Raw genomic sequence first — 15,572 nt, 5'->3', positions numbered from 1 at the left:
CCCCCCTTCCTTCCCCTAGAGTCCTTCCAGGAACAACTTTCCGTTCCATCCATTGTAGTTGTTCCTGGAATAATTCCTGCTTCCCCTGAAAGTTTTTCCTGAAATGACTGCTTCCCACCCCAACCCCCTTCTACTGGAGTTTTCTGAAACAATTCCCTAACCCCAACCCCTAACACTCCCTGAAATGACCTGGGGAGAGCAACAAAATGCAGGATGTACAAAATGTGAAATTAAAACAGTATTAACTATTCATAAATGATCACCAAATGCAAGTCCACAAGACTCAATAGAATAGACCGAATGCTTCTGTTCGGATTAAACATTTTTTTATTTCACAGGTTCAATTGTCATTATGATTGAATAAGATGTATACATTGAGACTAAGTTAAAGGTCAGGGTACGTTAATTTCCCCCAGATTATACAGTATTCCATTCTAACTGCTATAACAAAGTCCAACTGTACAGATTTCTGGTCATGATAAGGTCATTCTAATAGTACTGCTACTGCCATTGTGAGAAGGTGTGTGTAAACAATCACTCAAGGAAATTTGGGGGGAAGGAGGGTAACCCACTTACCAAAGTTATCTATAATAAAACGAGTCAAGCACAACATATCATTATACAGGTAGTCTAACATATACAAGGTAAAATTCTGTTCCATATAAAAGCTGTTTGAAGAGGTGATTTAGAGACGATTTTTTAACGTAACAGACTCCTGTGGAGTCTTGTTAATTAATCTCAATTGTTTTGTAACATTTTCATATTAGAAACGCATACCTGCCAACCCTGGACATTTCAAACGTAATTAAACTTACAAATCACACTTAACAGAAACAAACTTACAGCAATACATGTATGACCTGTTTTTAAGGGTGCGGTTGGGGATTTACTTTACCATAATGGTGAAATGGGGCCTTTATCCAGCATTAAAGTAATACATGTATATATTTTTGTCTGTCTCAATTAACGGGTAGTCATGTTATATAAAATCCACAGATGGAAACAGTTTTCAGCTATTTTAAGATGGTACAAATCCTCTGTATCCTCTAAAGACTGATTTAAGAGGAGAGTTACATGTAAAGAGACCATTTCTAAATGTTACACTCATATTGGGTCTATGATGCCACAAAACGGGATCAGTCATGGAAGAATTTTCTTATATAGAAAGGTATCCAAGAACACAAAACAAGAAGTAATTAAAGCTAAAACTGAATTTTAAGAATCATGAAAGAGTTTCCAATAAGATTTCATTTTGTACCAACTAAAACACTTATCTGGTAAGCAAAGTGGATTGTAACCTAAATTCTTCATTATTTCAAAATGCTTAATCAGAAGGTATGTATTGATTTTTAATCAGTTTAATTTTTAATGATCATGATTTGTCAATTTCAGGTGTCACCATCAAATACGTTCCGATAGGATTGTTTTGGTCGAGTCCACGATTGGGTCTCGATTTGACACGATCGTCATGATCGGGTTCCCCGTATTGGGACTATCTGGTACGTGCAGATATGTTCCGATACGCTCACAACAAACTAATGGGCTCCGTTAAGATAGGATACGATTGTGGTGCCGAATGTCATTCACGATCATGATCGAGGGTGATTTGAGCTATGACTGGACCCTGACGGGTATATACATGTATACAGCCCATGAACTACAGCCCATGAACTTCATTACGTATCTTGAACTTTTACAGAGTGAAAAATAACTAGCAAAGGCAGGTTACTAATATGTGCTCTATTCAAGAGAAGATCACTAAATGAGACGCATTAAATCTTGTCAGGTATAATATGGGCACGAGAACTCGTAACAGATCGTGAGCGTTCATGTAAAATCGTAACTATACGGGTACTTGTATCTACTCGCATTTACTCGCATCTTTTGTATCAACTCCTCTCTGCTAATGAGTCATTCGTGTCAGGTCTTGAGCAATGGGACCCGACAGAGCGTAACAGATCGTGGGAGATCGCAACACATCTTGTCAGGTATAATATGGGCACGAGAACTCGTAACAGATCGTGAGCGTTCATGTAAAATTGTAACTATACAGGTACTTGTATCTACTCGCATTTACTCGCATCTTTTGTATCAACTCCTCTCTGCTAATGAGTCATTCGTGTCAGGTCTTGAGCAATGGGACCCGACAGAGCGTAACAGATCGTGGGAGATCGCAACACATCTCAACTGAGCGTGGTGTTTGTCTTGTCTAAGATCGATCCCGTTCAAAAAGTTTCTACGATTAACATGATTGCCACGACTGACCTCAAGATCTGATAAGATCTGATAGGATCACCATGTTTAGTCCACGACTAAGACCACAATTACAATTGTGCCGCGAATTGAGAAAGAGGGAACCTAGCATTAGGAACAGAATTACACATCGAATCAGAGTAGTGTTGGTACTACATGCATTTCATAGCTTTACGAAGGTAATAATAATGGGTTTTTTAATTTGCCATCTAGTAATTTACTGTGACTGTTCTAAGTAAGAGGCAAACATACCAAGCTGGGGGACCTTCATGAATTTTAATAAAAAATATATAGTTTTTGCGAAATTATTTTTCTAACACTACAACTGTTTGCAAACTGACATTCTAGTTAGAAGTATAAGGTTATCATTGAATCATTTAAAGGTATGAGGTTCAATAATTGTAATAAAAAGATTTTCTTTTGTAAAATGTATTGGTACATAATTTATCCATGTTTTACAGTGAAAACAAAAAAAATCACATCTATCATTCCATCACTGCATGCTCAACTAGACTTTAAATCAATGTGAATGTTTCAAGTTTCGTGTTCAGTTAACCATCATATTATGTTCACCAATCGTATAAATCAAGTCAATCACACAATGGCATCCAAATAAATGATCAAGAGTTTAGCATATCAAATAATGCCATATATATAGAAGAACTTAAGAAAAGAAACACTAGCCAATCAAAAAATGTCACCTAAATACAGGAAGGAAATACTAGCCAATCAAATAATGCTATCAAAATACAGGAGAAATAATAACCAATCAAATAATGCCATACAAATACAGGAAAGAAATATTAGCCAATCAAATAATGCCATCAATTTACAGGAAAGAAATACTAGCCAATCAAAATACATGGAAGGGAGAATAGCCAATCAAAGCATGCCATCTGTACACAGGAAAGGATCATTTACAGCTGTAGAAATAAAGTTACACAGAGGTGATTAAGAAATTTAGAGTGATCCAATATAGATATGATATATATAATTAGGCTAATAGGGAAAAGATTTCTCCAGGACATCGAGAGAATCCATAATTACTGATATGGGATCCAACTAAATTTCACATTAAAAATTTCTTGAAGACCAAGTTGTATTCCACCTAATTTCCAAATCATTTTGACATAAGTATCATCTATCAGAAAATGAAATCAGAAGATAAAATTATCTCTTCCATAGATCTTTTTGTGAAGAAATACAATGTTTCAATGTCAATTACATATTCTATTCATTAAAAAAATTCACTGATTTCATATCGCCAAAAATACTTGAAACTGGCTTCAAAATTCCTTAGTTCTAACAACAACAAGAGACAGAGCTTAAGATCTAAAGAGACTATGATAGCTGTTCTATAACACAAAAAACTGGTGAATCCAAGGAAAGGAAGGAAGGGACGGAGGGATATCTGTCTAAATAACATGTAATTAATGTTATTTATGGCCAGGAACAAACTGATCTAAAGACACTCCTCCTCCTGACATCTTCCTCTAGCCTTCACTTACAACCTTTCCTTGGTTTACCACTGAACAAGAGGTACAAACACGTTACAGTGTCTAAATGTGGAAGTTACAATTAGTACCTACCCAACGAATGATCTGCCAACAACAAATAAAGCGGTACAAACATTAATAAAAAGTAAAGTTCTTCATAATTAAACCATTGCTATGGTAACTGGTATATCATACCATTGCCATGGTTAAGATGTATCGACAGTTACTATGGTAACTGGCACATTATACCATTGTCATGGTTGAGTTGTATCAATGGCTACTATTGTAACTAATAAGGCAGAGTGTTTTTTTTTGCTGTACATAGGAAATTTCAATATTGAAATTTGGATGTGTTGCAATTAACTTTATGACACATGAAGAACAATAGTTTGGTTATTTGCATAAAACAATATTGAGACATTGCAGTAAAAATAGGAAGCAGTTTAAGCATAGATCTTATGACACATAATCCCAGAATGTGGCCAAACATTTTGTCCAAATGGTACAGTGTATACAGTAACTGTCCTCAGGACTTGAAGGACTTGGACAGTCACTGTTAACGTTGTAGGAGGTATATTTCAAACAGGTATAATGAAAAGAGTTGCACTTTTCATGAAGTGTTAAACAAATGCATATATTTGTAAAGCTGGAACTTACAATATCTGGGTATATTTTTGAAGCACTAAGTTACAAGTTATTCTACCATGTCAGCAATGTAACAGCTCTTTTCATTGTTAAATATCATGCATTATTGGGCAACAGACATGTGCATTCATGTCCTGTTTGTACCCATTTAACCATGCATGAACAACTCTCTTTTGAAAGCATCCCCCACAATCCAAATGTAGCCAAATCAGTTTTTTTGTAGCTGGTCATGGACAAATTTGCTCTATTGATTGCAGGTACATTCTGCATAAACCTATGTGAAGCTGACAGAATAGACTGGCTGTGTAGAGCCTAGGAACTAAGGAATGAACTGCCCGCAAATTGTTGGTGAAATTCAAATGGGGCACAATGTAACAATTACCTACATGTGCCAAAAAAGGCCAAATTAATTGATTGGATTATCAAAGTTAAGTTACTTTATAGGTGCTGAGACATTGAAAGCACTTTTTTTTTGTATTGAAAGCACATTCTAATACATTTTGACATGGTAAAATAGATATAATCAACATGTATCTGCATGTAATGGTAGAATATATAACTCTGAATTTGAAAGTGTTGGAAAAATAATTTCCTGAGGCCAAAGTGACCTTTGCTATATATATTTTTCCAAACATTTTCTCACCATTGTTAAGCATTCCACCTTAATACACATACATGTGTACCTATGTTATTTATTTCTTAAATACAACAACAGTAACAGCAAGATGAAAGTAAAACCTGTACTAAAATTATCATGCGTCCCTAAACAGCAGTGAGTACCCAATTCTGTTGATTTTTTCAGAAATAATAACAATTTAATTTCAGCAATTTTGATAGTGTAAAAAAACATGTTCTAAAACTAACATTTATTTCATTTAGTATGGGAATATGGCACTGTTATACTTAATAAAATAAAATAAAAATGGTTATTTTAAATCAATTACAGCATTTGACAGTTTTACAATGTATATGAATCAGGCATAGTAAATTATACACAAAAACAAAAAAAACAAAAAAGCAAACAGATATTTTACGTATAGGATTCTTTACAACAAATTATGTACAATGTATCATGTAAAAAAGGCAGTTAGTTTGAGAATAAATATTTGGAAAAGAATATTTGATTTCATACAGATAAACATCTACTGACCTGTTTCTGTAATTGGGAAGAAATGAATCATAACAAAGAAAATAATTAATACTTTATTTTTCATTTTCTGGGCAAAAGTTCAGCTGAAATATTTCATTTAATTCTTTTTATTCTGTTATTTGTTTTTAAAATTAATATTTAAAATTTTCTTAATCAATACAGGATAATGTATACAAAATTGTTTACAAAAATATATATGCATACAAAATTTATGTAAATTGTATTCTTTATGAAAAAGATGATAAGGAGAATAGATGCCTGTGGTGTATTTAAAAAAAAAAAACATCAATAAGGATATATCATTTGTTTCAATTAGGTAAAACAAAAACAAAAATCTTAGATTAAAACAAAATAATATTTACAGGGTCTACTCTAGAAAGTCTTATTTTATGAAATTAGAACTAATAACAACTGTTTGTGTCTGTTTGAATCAAGATAATTTACTTATTACTTATGAAAACCAAATACTTCCAAACGCAAAACATTTTTTTATTCAATGCCATTTTTTAATTGCTTGAAGGTAAAATGTATCATGAAAACAAAGTATGATTTCACAACTATGGACATCAGTGATGGCTTGCCTGCAATATGCTTATTTATATATACATGGGTAAATTTTACTTACTCTTGCGCTCCCTGACTCGTTTAGATGTTACATAAGATCGCCATTTGGACAGACTCCTCCTAGCATCCACGATAGCTGTGATAGCATTTCTCTTTTTACTGGTTTCTTTGACATGGTCTCTGAAGGTGTCTAGTACTTTACTGAAAAACATACAACCCTCTGTTAAGTTACAGTAATGTCAATCATAAGTTAGCGTTACAGTCAGAGATAGCTCAGTAACGAATGGCTACAGGGATGTCTTATTTCTTATGTGTCCTTAAGGATTCCAAGAAACTTCTCAGATGTTTTGTTTGTAGAAAGAAACCTGTTTTCCAAGTGAAACAGCAAGAAATGAATAATTTTTGGACAACGCCATAGCATGCTAGATAGAGAGATGTCACTACTTTAACATAACCAATAATAAAAATGAATATTCACAGCCATTATCTTAAGTGAGAGCTGGAATTACAGTATAAACCGTATCAATGGTGACAGTATGATGGAAGTTTGGAACACTGAATGTTCCATGCAAATTAATTGTATCATAATTTCACTCTTCAATATCAAGAACAATTTTATATGTGACAAAAGTAAAAGCTGGCATTTAAAAGCAAGCATGTAAAAGCACAAAACAGCTTTTCATTCATACAAGTTTAATAGTGTTCCTACATAATGTATATGCATAGTGTATAAATATATCTATTTTACATACTCTACAAAAAAAGTAAATTATTTAATGGACTATATCCCTGTTATTGCCTTGACTTTGACTTTGATATCCAGGAAGTAAGTTAATTATTGGCTGCATGTTAGTCCAAAAACTAAAAACATCCCTGCAAACTAACTCCCTCAGCAGTTTGCCTTGGGAAATACAATATACACAAACTGTACAAACAGTGGGGAACCAGAAACTTGCTATATCCCCCCAAGTCCATACGTTTACTTTATAATATTTCCCCAAATTTCCTGGTAATTGTAAAAGTTGATAAAGTTTGCTCTAGCCTACAGGTTTATTACAAACAATTGTATCAGATAAACAGTTTGAAAAACCCAAACTGTGAATATTTCACAGCCAAACAAATACAGCTATTCTCATTCTCATAAATCAACTCCCTTGTTTTAGAACATTTTCAAATACATTTAAACCGTTCAATCAGGGAAGAATATTTCATTTTAATTTGTTGGGTATTTTACCTCATTTTGATAGATAACTTTGATGAAATGCAACTAGCTATGAAATGTTAATACAATATATAAATATTTTCAAAAAAACAAAATATCATCTTACTAAATTGGAGTCCAACAGTCTGGAAGGAGGTTTCTCTATACGATAACCAAGTCTCAGGGAATGATATACTATTTTCATTTAATTTTGTTGGTCAAAATTTGTATTTATGTCATACAACTTTCCAGAGGAGAAAGTATCAACATCAACAATGATCAGGTCAACATTATTAATACAAACGTAATGCTTACAGCTGAGCCAACTGCAATAATATCTTTATTACAAACAAATTGATAAATTGTACATAGATATTACCTAACAAACATAAGCTGTCAAGACCAATAGCATGATGAAGGGGAAAAAATAGAACAAATGCATCCATAAATTAAGAAGATAGTGAATGAAATAATGATGCTGTTGTATTGCACGTGAATTTCTTCACTCAGAATATATTCCATTTAATGAATGCTGAAATTAATGAAAAATATGTGAATAATACTTTAGACACATGCAATCAAACAAAGAACTTTTCCAGAAATATCCAACATCATGTGATCAGGATGTCTTAAAACAATCGTCTGTCAAAATTAAGCAAAATAAAAGCAACTAAGTACTACTCTATATGTGATAAATGTTCCAAGGTAAAATCCACTTTCTCTTTCTAGCAGAGAAAAGCACATTGAGCCACACCTTGTTTATGAAACCAAGGAACATGTACAATCTACAATAGAGGTTAACCATAATTAAACATTTTCTCTGTCCATAATTGTCGCAGATTTGCCGAAATGGTCAGGATTTTTTTTTTATGAAGGATCTATTTTTCACAGATTTCAGAACACAATCTGCTACGAATTTTTTTTTTTGTTAAGCTTGCTATTAAAAGTTGTTTCCTCAAAAATTGTGAAAATTAGAACCCAAGGGCTAGCCTTGTACAGCCGTACATGTTTACCTTGTCATCAATATCTGGACGGACAATGGACAGACAATGGATAGACGCCAGATGCTGCCCCACAGCATGCATGGTGTAAAATTGATTAAAGACTAGCAAACCAAATGAAGCAGCTGGGCATCATTTGAAAATGCATGCATATTATAACATCATGAATTTAATTCACAAAAAGTCCTGCTAAAAAAGTGGGCAAACTGATATATTGTTAGTTAAGCCACTTCAAAATAAAGTAAGAAAGCTCGCTAAAATAAAACATATACTTGCAAAAGTGTTTAACAATTAACTTAATTATTTCGGAGATTATACTTTTAGTGTCACAATAAACACTAAAATATTTACTAGGAAATAATTGAGGCATTACACCTCATGAACTCATTCACCCCTACATGTTTAAACTGGACTTGCATTGTGTAAGGTTCAAATGTGACTTTAGAGGTGAATGGGTTAACATGGCATTATGAAGAAATTGACCATGTAAACTATAGACATGATAAGAAAGTACACCTCGCTAACATGGCCCTATGAAGGAGCAGACCTGGTTAACTAGGAACTCACATTTACTTGGCACTATTAAAGAGTGAAGAACTCATAAACTATGAGGGAGTAGACCTTGTTAACTTGGCACAATAAGGAAGAAGGTCTCGGCACTATGAGGGGGTTCACCTCAATAACTTATTGGTATTGTGAGGGAGTAGACTTCATGTTTATATTCTATAACAAGTGAACTTTTTACAGAATTGTGGTATATATTATATTGAGTGTTTATTATTGCAAAAAGAGTAGATTTTTTAATACATTTTGCAAGGCAGGATACAAAAATCTATCTAAAATTTCATCTATAAAAAGTCACTAAACAAAACTAAATCTAAATTTAATACAATATGTATAAAATTGACTATGCTATAGGTATTCAAAATGACTTTTCTAGGATCTGAACAAACAGGAAGTTTTCTCTATCTATTGGCACATGCATAAATTAAAGACATTTAGAATATATAATATCTGAAACTTAGTCAACTTCTTGGCTATCAAAGATTATTTTATAGATAAGGCCCTTGATTAAGTGAGCTCTAAAATCCAAATAACATGATATTGTTAGCTTATTTTCACTGATACCATTCTATTAGGGAACTCCTAATATTATTTACTTATTTTCATCAATATGAGCCAACATCATAGCATTTACATACAAATAACAAAGTTACAAACAATTTACTTACAATGTTACAGGGGGGTCCACACTGAGAAATGAAGGTATGTGCACAATTTTATCTCATTGTTTAGGCGGTGAAACAAAAAAAGTAAATAAACACATTTCACATTGCCCATTAAGCAGCTAATGCAATGCGTTTGTGATACTACATCTGAAGTGTGTCACTCTCATTACACTGCATACAATATCATGTTTATAAAGCTTCTACTGATCAATAATGCTTAAACTCTCTAGATCTGTGAATTACTATACAAGAATCTGCCAATTTTTCCTTTACTTATTTTAAACCCACTCGTACTCCAGCTCATTTTATATATAACTTAATGTACATCATGAAGATGAGATAAATAATGATAACTTTGAAATTACCTCCTCTCCTTTTTGTGAACACTCATGTTCGGTGTTGTGTTGCATAACTAATTCACAAGTACTGTGTTTCTATTGGATTATGCATGTACTGCAAACTCACTTTTGCCCCTTTAAATTTTCACAACCTTGACTTTGAAAACAATTTCATCCAACATATTAAATTTACTTATATTTATGTACTTGCCAGTTCCGCTTACATTATCATTACGAGGCTCAATCAACCTTTGTTTACAGATAATTTACAATGGTACTAGAGCAATTTAAAACACTGCAGGAAACTCTGTAATAAGATCAAGGTAACAGCCACCTAGTCTAAATCATGCTTGTTGGGACAGTTATAACGTACAGCTAGAAATGGAGATTATTTATAGGAATGTTAAAGATAAAAGTTTTGATATTAAAAAATTTATGATCTTTCCAGAAGCATAGAATTATGTGTATTTGTACTGTAGCTGTGAAAAAGGATTGTAAGTAAAGATATATAGGTAGTAAATACATTATGATAATGGTTGATAATTTGAATAATGGACTGTAGAAAGTATGAAAGTATGGTTTTTATGATTTTACGAAGTGTGAAAATATCTTGGTATTCACAAAGAGTTGTTCACAGATCTATGCTATGACTTGTAATAAACTGAATCACAAATTTAAAACTTCAAAACTATAATGTAGCGTACAGTGACGACAGCAAACATCTTTTAACCATTATCTGCCTTTGACTAAACTTTCCTGATCATCTGATTAACTCTCCTTCTTTTTTTTGTACATTATAGGAATACTTTAGAGTTATTAAGGCGATGGGAAAGTAAAGAGTTCAATACCTGTTAGTATGATGTTGTGGAGTTTTGTCTGAAGCTAAATCCAGTTCAAAAGATGTATTTCCTCCCTCTGTTGGACCAACTTGAGATCGCCTCCCCCGCTTTTTGGACTCTTTATCCATATTTTCTGCAAAAAGATGTGATAGGTGTGGACATAGCAAATCAAAATACCTACGAAAAGTTTATTAACACCTGTTCATGTCTATATCATGTTTGACCTACCTAACTACTATACCTGGTATATGATTGTTGCTTACAAAAATGTGATGAACATGTCTTAAAGATCTTTTAAAAAAAAGCCCATCTTGCTTTCAAACGGACCAATAAACTTTTCAAAGATTTTAAAGGAATGCTTTTCAAAGAAGTCTAAAGTGTATAAGCTTTTAAGAAACCAAGTGGAACATTCTTCAATAAAGTCTATGCTTTATTTTTGCAAACTATATGTAGTTTGTGTTAGAGTAAACATTTCTAACAGGCCAATAGATTTTATGTCAGGGTTAAATAAAATGCAAACATTTAATTATAATAAAACATAGGTCAGTAGATCATGATTTTCAAAATCAGTTAAATGCGATAGTCAAGTACTCGATAACAGGTTATGTTGCCCTAAATCCTGTTCGCCCTAGGTTGTTTCGCCCTAAATATTATTTTTTTAATTTAAATGGATCAACTAAACTTATTGATGACTTTCTGCATTGGTGTGAGGTATATTTCATGTAAGTATGTGAGAGCGCAGTCAGCTTTTCACCTTAAAAATAAGACAAAAACATTTTTTCTATTAAATTGATTTTAATGATATGGAAATCGAAGACCAAGAAGACTTAATTTGTGACTTAAAACTACTAAAATTGAAAGAAAATACCATACAATATTTCGCCCTAATATTTTTGTTTTAGTGCGAGACAACCTAGGGCGAACGGGATTTCGGGAGAAACAACCAGGAACCCAAATACTCTCTATAGACCAGTAACAAGCTGTTTCATCACTGTAACAGTCAGCTGGGTCTCGGTCAGTGAACTCCAAACATCCGTACGGACTGTAATCATACATATCGCTAATTAATTGTCGAAGTGTTCAACCCAGAATATACACGAGATCATATAATACCTTCTGTGACAGAAGGTACATATTTATATCTACAGAATAGTATGTATACATGTATCAAACCGTACTGGAGTAAACAATATCACATCACAATTTGAACTGGAATAAAACCCCAAAACACATGGTATTTTACAATAAACATGTGTTAAAAAGACAACGCTAGAAAAATACACAATGGATTACTTAGAAAACGGAATAACTTACTTTATCGCCTTTGTTTGGATTAAAATCCGGATATGAGCATTATTGTCAAACTCATCACAGATTGATGGCAGCCATGATGTTAGGTTGTAGCCAATGACAACGACGGGAAATTTACAGGGGAGACGGGCACCTGCTGCTAATACATACAATCAAAACCGTCATTTGTTCTGCAAAAATATAAAAATCTGACATAATCACTTTTATTGAACATCATTAATAAAAGTGAAATTTATTGGGTTCATTAACTCTCACAAATGAAGTAACCTAATTAATTGGCTCTTCTGGAGAATAATAACTTCTCCCCTACTTTCAATTTCAACAAAATTACGTCCCTTGTTTTGCTCTCTTGTTTTGGGTTTTTACAGTTTTTGGATGATGACCGGCTTTACAGTGTAAACGCCTACACTTTCTTTTAGAACAGACTGAACCATGTTTCTTACTCTCTGCGGAAGGGGAAGGTAATTTTGTAGTTTATATAACGCTGCATTGTTTTTACCAACATGCTTTCTATTTTTATATAAATTACTATATACATGTGTACCACATATAACTTCCACAATGACAGTAGAAGTAGTAGGACCTTTACTAAGGAAGAAATATTCAATTTATTTTACAGTTCCCAATTGATTGTGATAATATTTTATTAACACAGCTACATAAATGTAGCCTGGTACACTAACAGTTACATTTGTATGCATATATGGTCACACATATTGACATTTATTTGGGTCTATATACTAGTTCAAATAAGTACCCTACTATTATCTCTGTAGTGACTGCAACAACAACAAAAAACCTGATAATAACTGCTTTTGAGGACAAATGCACAGCCAATCCAGGATTCAAACCCGGGACCTCTGACCTCTAGATAGACGCTTTAACAGATTAATTGAGCTACCTGGTGATTAGTACTAATATTTATACCTGGCCTCCTCTGTCCATACACAATATATATAAAAAGTCTCTCATCACCAGAAGCAACCTGGTGATCAACCTTGTCCAGTTCTGCAAAACTCCTCCCTCCTTTTTTCTAAGTCCGTCCCCTTCAAACACAAAATTATGTACAACCTAGGTTTGGTGTATCCCTCCCTTGCATGGCGACAACACCAAGTACTTGAACAAGAGTTGGTCATTACAAGCCACCTATGTAAAAGGAGAATAAAAAATGCACGACCAGACTGAGATTCAAACCCAGGACCTCCAAACTTTAGACAAACACATTACCAAATGAGCGACCTGGTCGCCATCAAATGCCTCAGTCCAGTTCCACTACACTGCCTTGGGAAATTGACAAGTATTAAGTCTAAATTAACATAAGTAGATATATTTACTGTTAATTGCAGAAGGCAGATAAAGTGTTCTCTATATATGGATATTATAGGTACATTATAGGATGATACTGGCCTTACCTTGACCTCATTGTATGTTTTGACTATCTCCATCATTTAATTACATACAATGGATATATAACATGAAACAGTTCTCAGTTGAAAGATTTATCATAGCGTTTGTGTAGAGTATTTGAGTTGTTGTAAAAGAACAGATATTTATATTGTCCAGGTAGATGTGAAAGTTCAAATCCAGTCTTCCAGTTAAATCTAGTTATAAGAAGCTTAAGGCAAGACGCATATATCGGATCACTCTTTGCAAAAATACTTAAAAGTCAATGAATGTATCAACAGTTAAGTTATTACAATAATTTATCCTTAAAACACATTGTTGTGCATCATTTTAAGTCTACTGATGATCAACTTTTAAGTTCAATAGGCATGTGCGAGACTGTTTGTCTTGTTCGGACTATAGGAATTAACCCAAATAAAGTCACAATGTAGAAATACTTTTCTTATTAATATTCAAAAGATCATCATAAAATGTTGAAATGCTGAGAGAGAAACGTTCATTTGAAGCACAAAATATTGCAAAATTTAAGCTGTGATCCTTTTTGTGTACCGACATTGCAAAAAATCAGAGACTCTAATTGATGAGATTACTATAAATATCTCACGTGAGGCCTCAGTGTTTATTTCATTGGTAAGAACACCCATCAATATTCTTCTTTTGATACAACCATAAACTAATTTAATTGATCTCCTGCATTTTCAATGAATAAAGAAAATGATTGTTTGGTGATCCAATTTGGGTACTGTCACCTTACACATACTTGTAATAATAAAATTCTTCAATTTCAGATGTTTACCATCAAAGCTGTTAAAAAGTGTGAAAGTTACATCCTGTCCTGGTCGAACAACCCTACATGTTGGACGTCCTCTAGTCACTTTGAATAAATCTCTCCTTACAACACACATCAGTCAATGTGGGAAGCACAGAGTGAAGCCCAAAAGTCAACCTTTGATTCAGCATATATGTGGGTTCCGCACCAGCCAACAACACCGGGCAATTTATCCTCTTTTTTGGGTGCTTTTAAAGCCAGCTTTAAAGATTTTAACAGTTATTACCTCCAGGTAGGTCTGCACAATATTGAAGGATCCTCGTATCACTGAAAAATATACAGTTATAGAATGAGTATGAGGGATATAGAAAATGTATGGTCCTCCAAGGTGAAATACTATTTCCTAAGACTGTAGAAAGTATTTATTTTGCCAATAATGTAAAAAAGAAAAAAATATAGAAAAGTGCATGATTGGTAGTTTACAGAAAATTTTATTTTAATACTTTCTTTACACATGGCACAAACAAACTTCAGATCTTGATCTGCCTTAACATTACTTGAAAAAAAAATGACAACTTCTGCATTGAAGCAGGTTTTATAGATTTCAAAAGTTACAAGGGACATACTTTTTTCTTCACTTTAGATTATACAAAAAGATGTTTAAAAACTGAATACTCATTGTTTTGAAACTATTTTGTATCTTATAAGCTCTTGTCATGAAATAATTTACTTTAATCTTCCTCTGTAGTTATTCTGGTATCATTCTTTTACAGGGTTTATCGACAGTGGTTCAAGGATTTGCCAAGATGGAAAAAAATGATGTATGTGTTGATGTATGTAACAGGTGTGGGGCTGCCACTCATACTAGTTTACCATCTATACAAATCCAACCAAGTAACACCCATTACAAACAGGAAACAGTTTGTCATCCTTACTCCTGAACAGGTTCTACAGGTCAGCGAGTTTGAGGCAGAACAGGTAGGTCATCATCTTCTCTATCAAATAGGTTGTCAATGTCAGTAAGGTTGTCAAGGTCAGTCAGAACAGGAAGGTCATCATCTTCTCTCTCTATCAAATAGATTGTCAAGGTCAGTCAGAACAGGTAGGTCATCATCTTCTCTATAATATAGGTTGTCAAGGTCAGTCAGAACAGGAAGGTCATCATCTTCTCTATCAAATAGGTTGTCAAGGTCAGTCAGAACAGGTAGGTCATCCTCTTTTCTATAATAAAGGTTTTCAAGGTCAACCAGAAAAGGTGGGTCATCATCTTCTCTATCAAGTAGGTTGTCAAGGTCAGTCAGAACAGGTAGGTCATCATCTTCTCTATCAAATAGGTTGTCAAGGTCAGTCAGAACAGGTAGGTCATCATCTT

At 33.4% G+C, this 15,572-nt stretch overlaps 2 protein-coding genes across 14 annotated transcripts in view; one reads left to right on the top strand and one right to left on the bottom strand.

The window, feature by feature from the left end:
- Nucleotides 1–12,115, bottom strand: part of LOC110445166 (transient receptor potential cation channel subfamily V member 6-like) — a 59,928-nt gene extending 47,813 nt beyond the window's left edge. For 4 of the 13 annotated variants that reach the window (XM_021489613.1, XM_021489620.1, XM_021489616.1 and 1 more), the window contains exons 1-5: nucleotides 12,031–12,115; nucleotides 10,726–10,849; nucleotides 9,543–9,563; nucleotides 6,170–6,309; nucleotides 5,545–5,550 (exon numbers count right to left, since the gene is read on the bottom strand). In XM_021489613.1, the coding sequence (XP_021345288.1) occupies nucleotides 5,545–5,550; nucleotides 6,170–6,309; nucleotides 9,543–9,563; nucleotides 10,726–10,844 (286 nt within the window). In that variant the 5' untranslated portion in view covers nucleotides 10,845–10,849; nucleotides 12,031–12,115. Of the gene's footprint in view, nucleotides 1–3,842; nucleotides 3,855–5,544; nucleotides 5,551–6,169; nucleotides 6,310–9,542; nucleotides 9,564–10,725; nucleotides 10,850–12,030 lie in introns of all 13 variants that reach the window. The other 9 variants (XM_021489614.1, XM_021489622.1, XM_021489617.1 and 6 more) reach the window with 4 other exon arrangements.
- A 269-nt stretch (nucleotides 12,116–12,384) lies between these two features.
- The window catches only part of LOC110445165 (metalloendopeptidase OMA1, mitochondrial-like), a 19,923-nt gene continuing 16,735 nt past the window's right edge, over nucleotides 12,385–15,572 (top strand). The window contains exons 1-3 of the mRNA XM_021489612.1: nucleotides 12,385–12,488; nucleotides 14,220–14,492; nucleotides 14,974–15,178. Of these exons, the coding sequence (XP_021345287.1) occupies nucleotides 12,460–12,488; nucleotides 14,220–14,492; nucleotides 14,974–15,178 (507 nt within the window). The 5' untranslated portion in view covers nucleotides 12,385–12,459. The remainder of the gene's footprint in view (nucleotides 12,489–14,219; nucleotides 14,493–14,973; nucleotides 15,179–15,572) is intronic.

This window comes from Mizuhopecten yessoensis, unplaced genomic scaffold (genome assembly GCF_002113885.1).
Source record: "Mizuhopecten yessoensis strain PY_sf001 unplaced genomic scaffold, ASM211388v2 scaffold2091, whole genome shotgun sequence".
Classification (NCBI taxonomy): Eukaryota; Metazoa; Mollusca; class Bivalvia; order Pectinida; family Pectinidae; genus Mizuhopecten; species Mizuhopecten yessoensis.
The sequence above is the reverse complement of the archived record's forward strand: the minus strand, read 5'-3'. Positions and strand labels throughout refer to the sequence as shown.